Below are 16,230 nucleotides of genomic sequence, written 5' to 3'. Positions count from 1 at the left end.
TTCTTGTATACATGGCCTCATATTTACAAATGCCCAGCCTCCCATTGAAAGTCTGAGGGCTCAAAAAGAATATATGGGCCGCCACATGTGTACAGGTTCCTTAGCCAGAAATACACATGTTGATCATTATACACACAACGTTTGGTCACACACATATATAACAATGTGCAGGACCCTTGCCTCAATTTAATCAAGAAAACACACGTCTCCCCTCAAATGTCAAATACACACGAGTTGCCACTTTTGTCCTATGCGCTCAAACAGTTGTAAAGAAGGTAAAAATACGATTGAGAGATTCATGGATGTGATTAAGAGAATCAAGGGTAGTATGAGTTTCTATGGAGATTTGATAGAGATATTCTGACATGATCCTTGCAGTAGATGTGCAATCTCGTAGCAATAACCCCCTCCATGATTTGAGCCCTTTGTGAGGGAAATTCTGTGCCGCATTCAATCCACGAGCTCCGTATGGCAGGGTGGCGAGAGGGGAAGAGACATGGAAGAGATGTCTAACGGATAAAAGAGAGAGGAAAGACACGATCCCTGGATGACAGGCAAGAAATCAAAGCATAAATTAACAGCAAAGCACAATCAGCACCACCAAAAACGACTGGAAACAAACAAACATCCAATCTGTGTAGGCAGAAAGCCAGAAAAAGTAGTGGCAACACCTCTTAAGCTGAAAGGAAAGGTACTGTACGAAAAACCCCTTCTGAAGGTGAGCAAGAACAGCAAAAATCCCCAAAGTTTGGCCAGAGAATGGAGGGAGACATGGAGCGCCTCCAATCTGAAGAACCCAGTAGCTTTAACACGGATGATGCTGAAGAGATCTTCTCAGATAAATTTGAACCTACAATTAGTGGCAGTAAGAGACTCTATTTCCGAGCTGAGCTAGTCATGTACATGCTAAGAATAGGTCTAGCATGAAGAGTATCATGGTGGTGTACTGTATCAATCACACAACCCTAAGTCATTAGACTTGACTGCATGGATGTGGGATCACTGGAAAAGCAGGGGCATGAGATTGAAGAAGCTGGATACCTGGGTAGGAGAATATCCAAATGGGAGACCTCTTGATGGTGGGTTCATAAGCTTGCATTGATCTCAATAGAGTTTTGCCAAGAAACATCATTTTATGAGGGGCTGATTCAAGGAAGCATGGGCTTCAGCAATAGACTTATGCATTATTTATGGCCAATGGTCCAAACTACCAAAACTGTATTATAGGCTATCCTTCACCAAATAAAGAACATGTGCAATACCATGGGGTTTAAAAGGATCAAATTGTTAGAAAGCCAAGGTACTTTTAACCAGCATAAGGAAATGGGTACTCCAAAAAGTGATAAAGAAATGCTACAAGTAGTCACTCGAGTATGGCAGGGAAATAAATTTTGTCAAACAAGACTTTGTTGGCTAGTGTGGTATACTTTATGTATTGGTGGGTGGAGACCCCTTGAAGAAACTAGAGAGGGTGCTCAAGACGTGTCATTCGATTTGTAGATGGTAAGAGGAGAGCAGCCAAAGCCAAATGAAACATATGTTGCTTACGAAAAGCTGCAGGGGGAGGACTTGGCCTTCTCAATATTACAGCTCTAACCATTAGACTGAATGCTAAATGAATGATGAGAGCAATCCACAACCCCAATGAAGCTTGGGCCATACTCCTACTTTTCAATAGCCACAGAATCAGTTTGAAAGCTTACAAGTTCTTGAAAGGTTTGCCTCGAAACGCGTATGGAAAGCATAGTGCTTCACGCCATTGCTGACATGGATACATTGAAAAGAATAGACTAGGTGCTGCCCAAGGCCATGGCAAAATTGCATGCTCTGTGAAGGGAAAACACAACTGATTTAGGCATAGGAATAGTTTAGTGGCTTAGCCTGCTACTGCATCTGGACAAGCCGAAATGATCAGGTCTTAAACAAACCAGTTGTGCTTATTTTGTTGATTTATTTGACAGAAGAATGAGCAATGCCTAGAGACAAGGATTGTAGTGTGATCCTGCATGATCTGGCGATCGTGGCGAAACAACTCATCAATCTTAATGTTTGATTGGTTATCAAGCATTTCCCTTTTCAACAGCAATTAGTGTATGGTGGAAGCCTATATGAGGAGATGGAGAGAGTGGCACAAGATGAAAACATGCATATCACATTGGAGGAGTGGGAGTATGCCTAAGTCCAGCCACCTATGGTTAGCTGTAATGTGTTTAGTAGAGCCATTATTGTCAAGATTCTGGACTTGTACTATATGAGGTGGTAAGACAGTAGTTTAAGGCTAGGATTGCATTACGATCTTGTATTAAGTGCAACCATGGATCACTTCGAGTACCTTTTTGTGCAAGTTACCAGACACTGTTACCGTTATTGAGTTTTAATATGATTTACCGTTTCAAAAATCATAGCAATAATACCCCTTCAGGCTTCCCCACACCAATTAAAGCACAGTTTGACCATATGCAAGTGGTCGGTCAGCTGGACCTGACCAGCTTCACATCGGTTTAGAGGACAAACTGTGGAACAAAACCTAACAAAAATTTATGCAGTCACTGATTCAAACGAGCCGGACAATGCCAGAGTTCACTGTGCCCCCAAAAATCACACAAAGAATAGCATGGCTAGAATCCCATTCTTGGAAGATAATAGTCACAATGCTATCATCTGCTTGGAATGAATGGTCATTGAAGAAAAAGGTATCCTGTTGTTGGAATCAAACATCAATCCTACTTCTTACCTGTGTGACTACACACTATAGATTATCACGGAGCCAAAACCTCGCCTCCCCCTCTTCAGAAATGCACCTTACGCTTCTCCTTCCTTATTAGTATCCACGTTCAAAGAAAAAAAAATCAATGGCAACCATCATTCAACTGCCAAAGCCTTCTGCAAACTGCATTTCCACCCTGTTCTGTGAATGGCCCCATGCATGCCTCTTTCAGAAAGTCTTTCCAATGCTGATCACAAAAACCCATCAAGAATGTAGCCCTACTTAGAGGAACTAACCCATCTCACACCTCCACTTCCTTTTCTGCATGTTCATATTCTGCTGGCTTCTTCTTCCCAGCAGCCGACATAGCAAAGAACTCCACAATTACCTCTAATGGCATCCCTTTCGTTTCTGGCACCTTCACGAAGACAAATATCCAGGCTATGAAGCAAAATGCTGCAAAAAATGCAAATGTCCTTGCAATACCAAGGGACGAATCCAGGACCGGAAAGAGCTCAGTCACCAAGATGTTGGTTATCCACATGGCAGCCTGGCAAATCCCAGTGCAAACCCCACGGACTCTTGTTGGGAATATCTCGGCACACAGCATGTTTGGAATGGGGCCAAAACCCGTTACAAAGAAGATGACATACACAACAACACTCATAACTGACACTGTAGCAAAAACAGCCTCACTCGTGGGCACAAGGTTGATGATGATCAAAGACAGTAGAGCTAACACTAAGATTGGTAGTGTGACTAAAAGGATTTTCCTGCAATCAATCATAAGCTCAGTTTCAATCAGAAAAAAGGCATGAGTGTGAGAAAGTAAATCAAAGGAAGAAGTTGGCCCAAAGCATACCTCCGACCAACTACATCCATGAGCCGCATTGCCACTATGATGAATGGAATGGACACCAGATTGGTAGCAGCACTGGCTAGAATGGAAGCTGAATCAGATCCAATGCCCATTCGAGACAACAACACCTCTGCACCTGACTCCTGAAGTATCTCCGGTGTGAAATTGAGAACAGCATTGATACCACCAAACTATTGAAAAAGTACTCTTGGTTAGCACATTGAAAGCAATTTTAGGGGCTTTACACACTCATCGATGCCCAAGAAAAAGGAGTAATCACCCCCACGCATTGCTCATGAACAGGGTATTTCCCAATCCAAAGCCCCACCCATCAGATAGGCAAGGAGAGATGTGTAAAGTCCCTTGGTAAAACTAATCACTTGCAAATGCCCAAGACAGACTTGCATTACCTGCTCAAGAATCTGCAAAATCACTCCAACGACGAGAGCCTGCCTCACACCACCTTCAAGCAGATCAGACCATGCTGGCCCTTTAGTAGCCGTTTCTGCCGGGTGTATCAATGCAGGTCCAACTTGGTTCTCCAAATAGATATCCTTCCCATATTGAGATGGCCTACTTACTATAGCTGCAGCTGGAATAGACTCCACCTCACCCACTGTACTACCAAAACGAGGAAGTGAATATGTAGAGCCCATTCGAGACCCATCTGCAGCAGGAGTTTCCTGAAACAGAAATAACCTCTTATAACTCCCTTGACCAGGTCTGCCTTCAGTCCCTTCAGGACCTGTCCACTGCCAAGCCAACTGCCAGCCACCACCAATTCCCGTGCTCCCAACTGACCCCATGAAGCTTCCATGTGGTGCAATGCTAGACGGCACCGCATCATGAGAAACTCTGTTGATAAATTTAGAGGCTGTCCTTGATGCTGAGCTTGCCCTAGATAGAGATCTGCCAGTTAAAGAGTCGACTCTATGTAGATCTGAATCCTCCCAATGGCCACTGCTATGTCTTGAGAGTAGAGGGCTTGTCAAACCCCCATCTACGTCACCTACATCTTCCTCAGAGAAATAACCATTTGCTTCTTGTGGCCTTCCTGCATTCTCTTCATCCTCTCTATCACCACCAACAGCTTCAAATCTATGTCCTTGGCCTTGGCTGTTCATGCTTCCAAAACCATGGAAATGGTCAGCAAAAGTTCCCTTAAGGCTTCCCATCAAGGTAACTGTTGGATCCATGAAAGGAATGCTGCCAAGCCGTGGAGTTCCCTGTTGAATGATGCTTGCGGATCTTGAAAGAAACCCTTGGGAGCCAGTTACACTAGAGATAGGTTTCGCAATCCATGCAGTCCCATCTTCAGGAGTGAAGAGCTTTATGTGAGAGTCCTCTTCACTGCCAATCACATCATCCAGGTCTCCCACCAAATCCGGTTGGATGATATATTCTTCCAAAATCGGATCTTCTCCCACACCCAGACCTTCTACTAAAAGAGCCATCTCTCCTGACCAAAAGCAAAAACAAAGGCTCAAACACTAAGCTTGTAAATGAACAGGCAAACTCAACAATGTTGAAACGCTAGCACTAACAAGCAAAAGAAATCTAAAGTTGGCTCAATGGCCTGGTCTAAGAGAAGATCCAAGTGAAACCCATGAGCAAGACAGTTAACAAGCTTCAACCATTGGCTTGTCTCTTGCTCTCTACGGACGTCCTAGCAGTAAAGATGAGAGAGATGAAAAACGCTACCAAGCTTTAAGACATGTTCTAGGAGAGCCCTATATACTAAGGATTCTAAGGTTCATTTATCCTGAAGTAGCTTATATTACTTGAGATTCCCTTCCTTATTCATTGAGTAGTAGAAGGAAATTTGAGTGATACACAAGTCCCACAGCTCAAAGGCCGCCTAAATTGGTAACAAAGACACATAAAACCATGCATACATGCAATTACAAACACATAAATGTATCTTGTTCAGTCCTGAAGCTGCAATTTGAGCATCTTAACAACAATCAATCACGAAAGTAGTCACACATGCAACATACGCAGTTACATTAACATACAAATCAATGGCTGATCCAAATTTGCAAGAGTTCAGTAAAGCAAGCCATAGTAACAGGCAAACCAGTAAAATTTCTGCACTACTAGATTCTTGAAATTGGTGAACAATTCAGTAGTAGAAGCAATCCTCATGGATGCCAGCAAGTAATTTCGTAAGTCTCTTTCTGCTATGTAAGAATACTTGAATCACATGCAGGTGGCAAGGTGAGGCCAAACTTATTAGATGTGGTATCTATCATGTGCATGCACATGGACATGCTCATCCCATGGCTAATCCCTGAAGGGGCTGCGCAGATAAACAGAGGAATTAGGGCTTGAACAGGGCACTGGAGGACAACCGAAGGGCATCCTAGGGATGCAAGAACAGGTCAGTAGGTTGGTCAGAGAGCTTCAGGTGTTGTCGGCAGCAGGCACAATATTTTGTGTATTTTCAGCTGGCCAATAGCAGTCCGCCAGCATAAGGAGTTGTCCCAAGTACCTCTAAAAGGTTCAGCCAAGAATTGTATCATTCATTCAGTCCCTTATGGGTTGGATCAGTAGGATAGGACAATTTAGAGTCAAGATCACCTTTTAAGGGCAGCCTAGGGCATGGCAAGAGTTTGTACCTTTTTGTACATTATTAATATACTGAAAATTGTTGGGTGTTGGACTCACACACTCACACACACAAACCTGCACATTAGGGTTAGGTGCAGGGTAGAGAAGCTCACACACAGAAATGAGAGAGAGAGAGAGAGAGAGAGAGCCAAAAGTGTGGTATCCACAAAATGCAAGTCAACCCTTGCATGTGTGCCACATCCATATAATATAGAAGTACAAAATATTATATGTTAGAGTGTCCTTTCACACTTGATGTCCAAGGGAAAAAACCACATGGGAAAAAGTGCCCTTGGTTAAGCCCTGTTCACACATAGCACTACCATAAGTGAGCATATGCCTACAAATCCCCCCTGTAGTGGAAGTGTGAACCTGTACACGGTAGAAGATCACTCTCTGTATGAGAGTAAGCCCAAAGCTTTGCGGAAAGCTTCAAACTTTTCTCGAGGTAAAGCCTTCGTGAATAGATCTGCAACATTATCCTGTGTAGGGCAGTAAGATAAACTGATCTCCCCTGCATGTAGCCTCTCTCTGACATAGTGAGAATAAATCTCAATGTGCTTGGTACGTGCATGAAATACAAGATTTCGTGCCACGGCCATAGCACTATGGCTATCAGTGAGAATGGTGGTGGGTGTCTGCTGACACTCATAAAGATCATCCAATAGTCTCCTCAACCATACACAATCTACTGTAGCTGTGAAGACTGCCCTGTACTCAGCCTCACAAGTAGATGTAGCAACAGTGGGTTGCTTTTTACTCAACCAAGATATGCATGAACTGCCAAGAAAAAAACAATTCCCACTGATGGATTGCCAAGTATCATAATCACCCGCCCAATCTGAATCACTGTATGCATAAAGCTGCAAGCTGCCCCCCTGGGATAGAACAAACCAAGATCCAGGGTACCCTTAAGATAACGAAAAATGCGTTTGACTGCTTGCCAATGCTTTGTGCCTGGGCTGTGCATGAATTTGCTCAACAAAGACACCCCAAAAGATACGTCTGGCCTCGTGTTACACAAGTAAATGAGGCATCCTACTCCCTGGCTGTAAATGCCGGCCTCAAAAGGCTCTCCAATATCATGCATGGTAAGCCGTACACCTGGTTCTACCGGAGTAGAAATGGGCTTACATTCATCCATGTGAAACCTTTTTAGCAAACTTTTTATGTACTTAGTTTGCTGCATAACAATGCCATCATCTGTATGCATAAACTGTATGCCGAGATAGTAGTGTAAAGACCCCAAATCTGACATATCAAATTCAGCTTTCAAATCAGCTTTGAAATCTGAAATTTGTGCTTTGCTAGTTCCTATAATGAGCATGTTATCTACATACAAGATGACTATGAGAATATCGGCATCGGTTTTCTTCACATACAATGTGCTTTCAGCTGGACTATTCTCATAACCTTGGCTGGTTAGATGAGCATGTATCTTATCATACCAAGCTCTTGGAGCTTGCTTTAACCCATACAATGCTTTGTGTAACCTGCATACTTTATGTTCCTCACCAGGAACTACAAAACCAATGGACTGATTTACATATACTTCCTCCTGTAAATTCCCATTTAAGAATGCAGTTTTGATGTCCAATTGATGCACTATTCATCCTTTATGTGCAGCCAATGCAATCACTGATCTTATTGTGGTCATTCTCGAAGTAGGAGCAAAAGTCTCTTCATAATCTATTCCCTTTTTCTGGGAGTAGCCTTTAGCCACAAGTCTTGCTTTGTACCTGTCAATAGTACCATCAGACTTTCTTTTGACTTTGTACACCCACTTTGTTCCAATGACATGCTTGCCTTTAGGCAATTCCACAAGATCCCATGTATTGTTCTTCATGATAGAAGAAATTTCAGCTTGCATAGCTTGCAACCAATGCTCATTCTCATGTGCTTCTTCATAAGAAGAAGGCTCTTCTGAATCAAAGAGACTACCCATTCCTAATGCAGACTCCCACGATGTATATTCAAAGCATGGCTGGAACTAGCCCTTGTTCTACCTGTGAGTGGAGCTGCAAGTTTGCTTTCTTGCAAAGTTTTCAGCAACCATCTTGGCACTGACTTGGCTGTGTCTATGGCTGTTTGCTCTTCCCTGACAAGATCTTCCACTTCTTCCATAGAAGGAGGCTGAATGGCTGGCTGTTCCACATGTTCTACATGAGGATTTTCTTGTGTAGGGGCTGGCTGATCTGAATCCCCCCTAATTGCAATGGGTAAAAGTCCATCAAACATGTCCTGTATGCCTGTATCATTGCTTTTATACAAGCTGTACATGGGCTGTTCTGAATTTTCAGCAAATACCACATCTCTACTGACAAAAATCCTTCGTGTAGTTGGATTATAAAGACGATATCCTTTGCTTTCATTGCTGTAGCCCACAAAAATGCATTTAATTGCTTTGTCATCTAGCTTTGTTCGGAGTTGTTCTGGCACATGTGCATATGCCAAACACCCAAATGTACGCATATAATCCACTGTTGACTTTCGGCTATACCAAGCCTCAAATGGTGTTATGGTTTTCAAAGCTTTTGTTGGACACCTGTTCAACACATGAGTTGCACACATTATAGCTTTCATCCAAAATTTGTGAGGCAACTTTTGTGCTTTCACCATGCATCTTGCCATCTCCATGAGAGATCTATTTTTCCTTTCAGCTACACCATTCTGCTGCTGTGTATAAGGCACAGTACATTGGTGTTTGATGCCCTTTTGAAGCATATAATCCTTGAATGCATTTGACATGTATTCTCCACCTCTATCTGAGCGGAGTGTTTGGACTTTACATCCACACATATTTTCAACCATTGCTACAAAGTGTCGAAAGCATGTAAACACATCTGCTTTCGCTTTCAAGGGATAAGCCCAAGCAAACCTGGAGTAGTCATCAATGAATGTGATGAAGTAAAGATGCCCCCCTATGGATGGTGTCCGCATTGGACCACATACATCACTATGTATGCGCTGTAATTTACTTTCAGCTTTAACAGCTCCATCTTTGGGGAATGGTTTTCGTTGCATCTTTCCCAAAATACACCCCTCACATACATGTCTTGGTGGAGACTCAAGAGGCGGCATATTATCAACCATATGATGCTTCTGCAAAAGCATCAAACTCTGAAAATTTACATGCCCAAAACGAGCATGCCACAGCTCTTCATCATGCATAGCAGGAGTGTAGGCAGCCACTGTATTTGCATCATAAGTGCGCTTGTCATAGCTATCCAGCTTATACAAGCCTTTGTATCGTGTTCCAGAAGTGACTATTTCATAACCCTTTGATGGGTCTTTTACCAAACACTTCCCATCTTCAAATTCAACCTTTAAACCTTGGTCGTTTATGGCTGAGACAGAGAGCAGATTTTTCTTTATCCCTAGAACATACAATACATTTTTCATACAAATATTGGCACCATTGGCTGCAATAAGTATGACATTTCCAATTCCTTTTACTGGATATGTGGTATGATCTGCACATGATACAGTGCGGCCATTTGAAGCATAAACCAAGTGCTGAAATACGTCTTTGCATGAAGTGATGTGGCTCGAAGCACCACTATCAAAATACCATGATGCATTCTGTCTGTCAGATGCAATGCAAGACATATCAGTGTCTGAAGCACTTGGTGTGTCACTAGTGCATGTGACCAAAAAAGTGTACTCTTCCTGGATTACATTAGCTGATTGCTGTGTTTTGTCATCGGAAGAGTCTGCTACTGCATTGCCTGCTTCTTTCCTTTTCTCTTTTGCAATCCGCTTCCTACGTTCACTGATGTAGTGTCCAGGCTTATGGCAGTAGTGACATTTGCCCTTCTTTTTGGGCTTGTTTGCATCCCCTTTGTCAGACTTTTCACCACCAGAAGAGGGCTGTCCATGACCAGCCTTGCTAGACTGTTGTCCTCCATGCCTAAAGCTCTTTGCTTTACCCTTATCCTTGGCTGTAAATGCCTTGTCTCCACCACGGTTGCTCGATAAGTTTGCTCTTCCTGCAAGAGTAAACCCACGAGCTCTTCAAAAGTGACGGGATCACCACCTCCTCTCATTGAGAGGTTGAGAGAGGTGTGAAAGCCCAAGTAGGAAGGCGGTAAAGAATGAAGAGTGTTGGTGACCATCTGTCTGTCTGGGATAACCTCATCAATGTTGAGCAATTGTTCCTGCAAATCTTTCACTTTGGTGAGATGATCCGCCATGGAGTCACCCTCATCCATAGAAAGAAGATCCAATTTTCCTTCAAGTAGGCAACTCTTGCCTCGTTGCGTACCTGATACATTGCTTCCAATGTGTCCCATGCAAGCTTCGATGTCTTGCAAGAACGAATGTGCGAAATAATAGTCCTTTTCACTGAAAGGGCTATCAATGACATGGCCTGTGCATCTCTAGAGAGTCCCATCTCTTCTGCTCTTGTGTGGGAGCAGGTTCTACATCAGAAGCTCTTTGAGCACCTCCCCTTTGAGGCGTGGCTGGCTGTATGGTAAGTGGGCGTGTGTCATCACCACACACGATGCCCCAAAGCCCTTTGGCTACCAGCAAATTACGGATCATGAAACTCCAGAGGGAGTAGTTAGATCCATCCAGCTTGTCCTCCTAGGTGAGCACACCAAATACATCTGTAGCATTCTGTGTCATGTCAACAAAATATACCTGCAAGCAAACCAAGCACCAATGTGCACTGCCAAGCAACCAAATGTCCTGTGCAAATGTATACCTGCAAACCAAAACAAGTGTAAACCTACACCAAATTGTCCAATTACACACAATGTGTATACATACGCGACAAATCGCAGTTGTAATGCCCAATTACATGTTCCAATCTGAAAATCCCCAATTTTTATGCACTCCAATCGCTTCAATGTGCATCTAATTGGCCAATTTTCACAAAAGCCCCAAATTTCTGCAAATGAAAGAGGTTCAATTTGCTGATTTTGACCTCAATTTTGAAAACCCCAAAATTGCAGTTTTCAATTTTGCCTCAAATTGAGAAATCCCCCAAATTGCACCTGCAATTTTTCTTTGAATCTGACCTGCACAGAAGTGTCTGCAAAAATTGAATATTTCAATGCATATTTTCACTCACATTGAAAGTGCCTGCAGGCGAGTGCAGCACGGATGGCAGGGACTTCTCTTGCAGGCGTTAGGCCAGGTGCAGGTGTGGGAACAGGCAAGCGCATGTAGGTCGAGGTGTGGTGCCACCGGTGGGCTGAGTGGCAGGGGGTTGCCGGAGGTGCAGCGTCGACGAGCGAGCAGCAGCCGCCAGGAGCAGCCGTAGGTGAAGATGGCGTCTGTGGTCTGGACGGCAGGGCAGCCGCCTGGGCTTCAGCACAGACGATGGCTGTGGCGCAGAGAGCGGTCAGGCCCGGAGGCGGGCGCCGGGCGCGAACAGCGTACGAAGCGGTACGAGCAAGGCGAGCACGGCACTGGAGTCGGAAGCCACAGGCAAGTCGGAACGGGCGGGAGCCGTTACCTGGGCACGCGCTGGAGTCGCTGGCGGGTGCGTGGCGGGAGCGAACGGACGGCCGGAATGAAATGTCGAAGGCGGGTGCAACGGAGTGGAGAGGGCGGCCGGAACGGAGCGCTGGCGAGCGGAGGCGCTGACGGCCGGAACGGAGAGCTGTCGGATGAACGGAACAGCAGCCGGAACGGAGCGGGTGCGGACTTTACCGTTGGGTTACCTCGGGGACATAATGCTATCTGGGTAGTCGTGGATAGACTGACCAAGATGGCTAGGTTTCTCTCAACACAGTCTACAATTAGTGTCATGAATTGGATACTTATTTCATAGAACCATTATACTGAAGAGATGGTCAATAATCATGATCCTAAGTACACTCCACGATTTTGGCGAGCAAATTGGAAACTAGGTTAAACAGTTGCTCTAAGGCTGAGGCTTGCATATCCAACTCTAAAAGCTAATTACTGAACTGAACCCTACTTATAAGCAAAATACTTGTCCAACTAGCTCTACTCATCAGTAGGTCTTTTGCAAGCTCAAAAATAATATCATAAAAATCACTAAATGTGTTTATACTAGCCTAGAGAGGAGCCAGGCATGTGACATGGTCTCCCGCCCCTTTGTGTGCCTTAAGATCCTTCCATAGCACCTCTTGATACCTTGTTTGTCTGGTTCACTCTTCATACACAGGGTCAAGTTCTCAAGTCTTCCAAGTCAGTGTTTTGTAAACAGATGGGACCATACACCCTGACAAATGAAGGCACAGGTAGTCACAATCACCATGGGTGTTGATGCACAAGATGATGATGACAAGACATGCTTGACAAAAATAATATTGCAGCCCAAGACTGCTCATAGCCTAAACAAACATAACATAATTTACAAATACAGAAGAAAACAAGTGATAAGAAAATACCTGATACATCTTCCCTACTGCGAAGCCGTTGTAGAACTTGCCTGGCTTCTTTTGTCCTGCCCTTGCTAACAAGCCACCTTGGAGACTCGGGCAAGAAAAAGAGCCCAAGAGTCAAATAGATGAAAGAAGGGATGAATATGAACCCTAGCATCATCCTCCAATTGGGACTGTTGGTAAGAGAGAGGCCAAAAACCATACAATATGCCAGAAACATCCCTGATGTACCTAAAAGTTGTGGTAATGTATTCAACTCTCCACGTATTTCTGCTGGAGACACTTCTGATATGTACAGAGGAGCCACTGTCACAGCTAATCCGACTCCGACACCGTCTACTAAGCGGGCCACCAAGAGCATGTAAACATTCGGTGACCACAACATAAGTAAAGCACCAATGCAATATAGTGTTGCAGAGATGCATAGCATCTTGCGTCGGCCAAGCCAATCTGCTCCTGACCCTGCAAATGTAGTACTAAGAGCAGCACCTACAAGTGAAGCAGCTGCAACAGAACCTTCCAGAACTGGCTGTACGTCCAAGTTGAACTCAGGATCTATGTAGAGCAAAGCACCTGCACATGTGAAAACCATACATAATCTCCTAAGTAGGCACTTGTACATGTACAGCCATGTTGTCTATTACATGAACATACATAATGAAAGTAATCAACCTTGTAGTTGCACAAGGAAAGCATAGACAGCTTAAACTGGAAGAAAAAGCAAAGTGTACTAACCCTACCCCCCGTGGCCCAAATCTGCAAGTACATTTTTCCGATTTGTAGGCAATGAGTATCTCCTCCACTTTGCTGCTGATTCTGAAAATATTATGCAGCAGTCTTTTGCTGCTTCAAAAGGGCCAAGGGCTTGAGAACGCTGAATGCTCGAATGAGGGGTTAGAGGGTCCTTTATACTGGAAATTTTCTCCTTCCAACTGGTCATCCTGTGGCCTGCTGTAGGGGACCCCAAAAAGAGAACTTTCAGCCCCTGAACAGCCCTTGGTCACCTAGCCAGGGCTCCTCTAGGGTGGCCCAATTCAACTGCTCCTGTTTCCTCGGCATGTTGCCTTCGCCACCAGTATCTCCCATCATAGGTGTGCACCTACACTACCCTAATGCATGCTTGATGGTACACAATGGCCCATCATAGGTGTGCACCTACATTACCCTAATGCATGCTTAATGGTACACACAATGGCCCTGTCCCTTTATACAGTTAGGGCTCACAATGGCCTGTAACATAATCTACCCTATGCATTGCCTCACCAGTGATGACACATGCATCTGAAGCCTGATGCATGTGACATCAGGAGAGGCCTTCTCTCGCTTAGTCTGCTACTCTAAGAGATCTGTAAAATAGGCAGAGAGGTGTTCAATTTTTTGAACCTTAAAATGTGGGCTACTTAAATGAGCTGGCATGTACAAGCCTTTCATATTTGGTGATGGAACAACGACATTACAAAAGCAAACAGGCGCTAGATGTAATGGCTAATCAGGATACTAATGATTTAGCTAACTAGAGTTGTCCTTGGATTCATTAGATGATCAAGGGATCATGGTTGGCTTTGATACCAACTTGAATTCTATGCCTAGAGAGGATTAGGGTGTGTAGAAATGGATTACAATCAACATTTTTACATAACAAGAAATGCAAGAATGTGAGTAAGATAAATGACCAAAACGACGGCATCATGACAAGATAAGTGATTAGACAAAAACTAGACTGAATCCTTTATATAGGCTTGAGGACATCTCCATTAGCCACTAACTGTGACTCAGAACTTTGATTAATCCTGCCTAGAGATGCGCGCATGTGCGTGCACACACACACACACACACACACAACTGATTTGTCACACACACACACACACACAAGTGGTTTCGCTGGTAGAGGCCACCCCAAATATGCTTGAAGCTGCCCATAGCCAAAGCACGCCCATGCCCATCTGCTCATTTTAATGGCATCTCTCACAGGGCAATGGGAATGCAAAGCCTTCATGAGAGAAAGGCAGTAAGACAGAGCTGGAAGAAGTTTGGGCTCTGTGCTTGAAAGCTAAAGGAAATCATGTGTAGCTTTATAAATATACTGAGAAAGACTATAACTGAACTGAGATCTGAATCCATAACCTATAATGCCATCAATGTGACTAGAAAAGTTTTTATTACTACGTCCTCTGTTGGAGGGCAAATCATGCAGGTCCAGGCTGTGCAGTGGTTGCTGGAGTTTATCCCACGTCTGCCTCCCTCTGCATGTGGACAGGCCTTGATAGGGCGGCCAGCATTGCCTCACAATTACTCCATACTTTGGAAGAGGCTGGGAGGGTGAGGCTGTGGGCATGGAGCCCCCACATGGACAGGCCGCCGCTCCTCTATGCACAGGAGGCCCCCCGAATCTGGCGGCCTCACACTAGCATGTGTTGATCTTCCGACGTCCTCTGTAACCAGAGAAGAAAGCACACAGATACTTAACTTGTACGACCACAATACAGCTATAGATTTAAGACTGTGAAAGATCATTAGCTTCACACATATTAGGAAGCCTCTATTATAGTGCCCAAAATTCCCCAAACATGTGAAGGGAAATCTCTTCTCTGGAAACAATGCAAAGATCAATTTTTAAAAAGGCAAAAAAGCATGTTAGATATTTTTTTCTTGAGGGAAAACTTGTTGGAGATTTTAAGCCCAAAAAGCTGGAAAAAAAATCAATGCAAAAGCCTCGTCATACTTAACAGTGAGAGAGAAATTTCAGGGATCTCACCTGCAAGTGTTGCACTATCCCATCCATTGAGCAGATTGCCCACTGCAGCTGCACCAGCTACCATCTTAGTGGCTCTCATCCTTGCAGATTTTTGTACTGCTCAATGCCCTTCACCGTCTCTGTGGGTAGAGAAAACAAACCTTGCCTAAATTGGACAATGGCCTACAATGTGGTTGCAAAGGCTGTACTATTGGGATTAAGAGCTGAGATTAAGGATGGATTTAGGAGAAAGGTATAAGGAGACTGTGCTCTTGCTTCACATGGAACGCTAGATCGAACATACAGCAAGAATCTAGAGTGAGTGGTGTGTGCCTTTGAAGCGTGCAGGGTCAACCATTGTAGACAGATGGCTGCAAATAATTCGTTGGCAGGCCGGACCCTCACATTCGTATATGCGTGGATGCCCTCAGCTCCCAACCACGACGGTGCGTCTGCTTTTGAGAGCATAGATATGGCTCGAAGAGGAAGGGGGCAGGGAGGTTCGTTTCGATTTAAATCCAATGTGGGCTCCTCCTTTTTTGTCTTGCCAAGTGGCAAGGAGAGAAAAATAAATCAATAAATTTATATTGCAGTTGAACCCACAAAAAAGGAACTTAAAATAAAGTGTTCGCCTTTTATCAACATTTCAAATTGAAAATGAAGAAAGTGTGTGTATATGTGTGTGTGTGTGTGTGTGTGTGTGTGTGTGTGTGTGTGTGTGTTTACTAAAAAAAAAAAGTGTGTGTGTGTGTGTGTGTGTGTGTGAGAGAGAGAGAGAGAGAGAGAGAGAATGTGTGTGGGCTTGTTTGTGCGGGTCACCAAGTCGGGCTTATTTGCTTGTGCCAAAGCCCAAATAAACAACAACTGGATTCACGTGTCAAGGACCTTGCTAGCGAAGCAAAATAGTAGGGAAGCAATGCGATTGGTGGAGAAATAGGTGTGAAGTGGGCACATCCTT

General features: G+C 44.1%; 1 protein-coding gene across 1 annotated transcript; it reads right to left on the bottom strand.

Annotated features, from left to right (window-relative positions):
• Positions 1 to 2,369: 2,369 nt before the first annotated feature.
• On the bottom strand, positions 2,370 to 15,765 carry LOC147628703 (monosaccharide-sensing protein 2-like). The gene is made up of 5 exons (XM_086813932.1): positions 15,294 to 15,765; positions 12,545 to 13,111; positions 3,977 to 5,025; positions 3,570 to 3,757; positions 2,370 to 3,480 (listed from the first exon to the last, which is right to left on the bottom strand). The coding sequence occupies exons 1-5, from the start codon at positions 15,370 to 15,372 to the stop codon at positions 3,009 to 3,011; spliced, it is 2,355 nt and encodes a 784-aa protein (XP_086670058.1). The 5' UTR covers positions 15,373 to 15,765; the 3' UTR covers positions 2,370 to 3,008.
• Positions 15,766 to 16,230: the final 465 nt, after the last annotated feature.

This window comes from Cibotium barometz, chromosome 19, assembly GCF_041138505.1.
Source record: "Cibotium barometz isolate CiBa-2024 chromosome 19, ASM4113850v1, whole genome shotgun sequence".
Taxonomy (NCBI): domain Eukaryota; kingdom Viridiplantae; phylum Streptophyta; class Polypodiopsida; order Cyatheales; family Cibotiaceae; genus Cibotium; species Cibotium barometz.
Note: the sequence above shows the minus strand (reverse complement) of the source record. Positions and strands in the feature narration are given on the sequence as shown.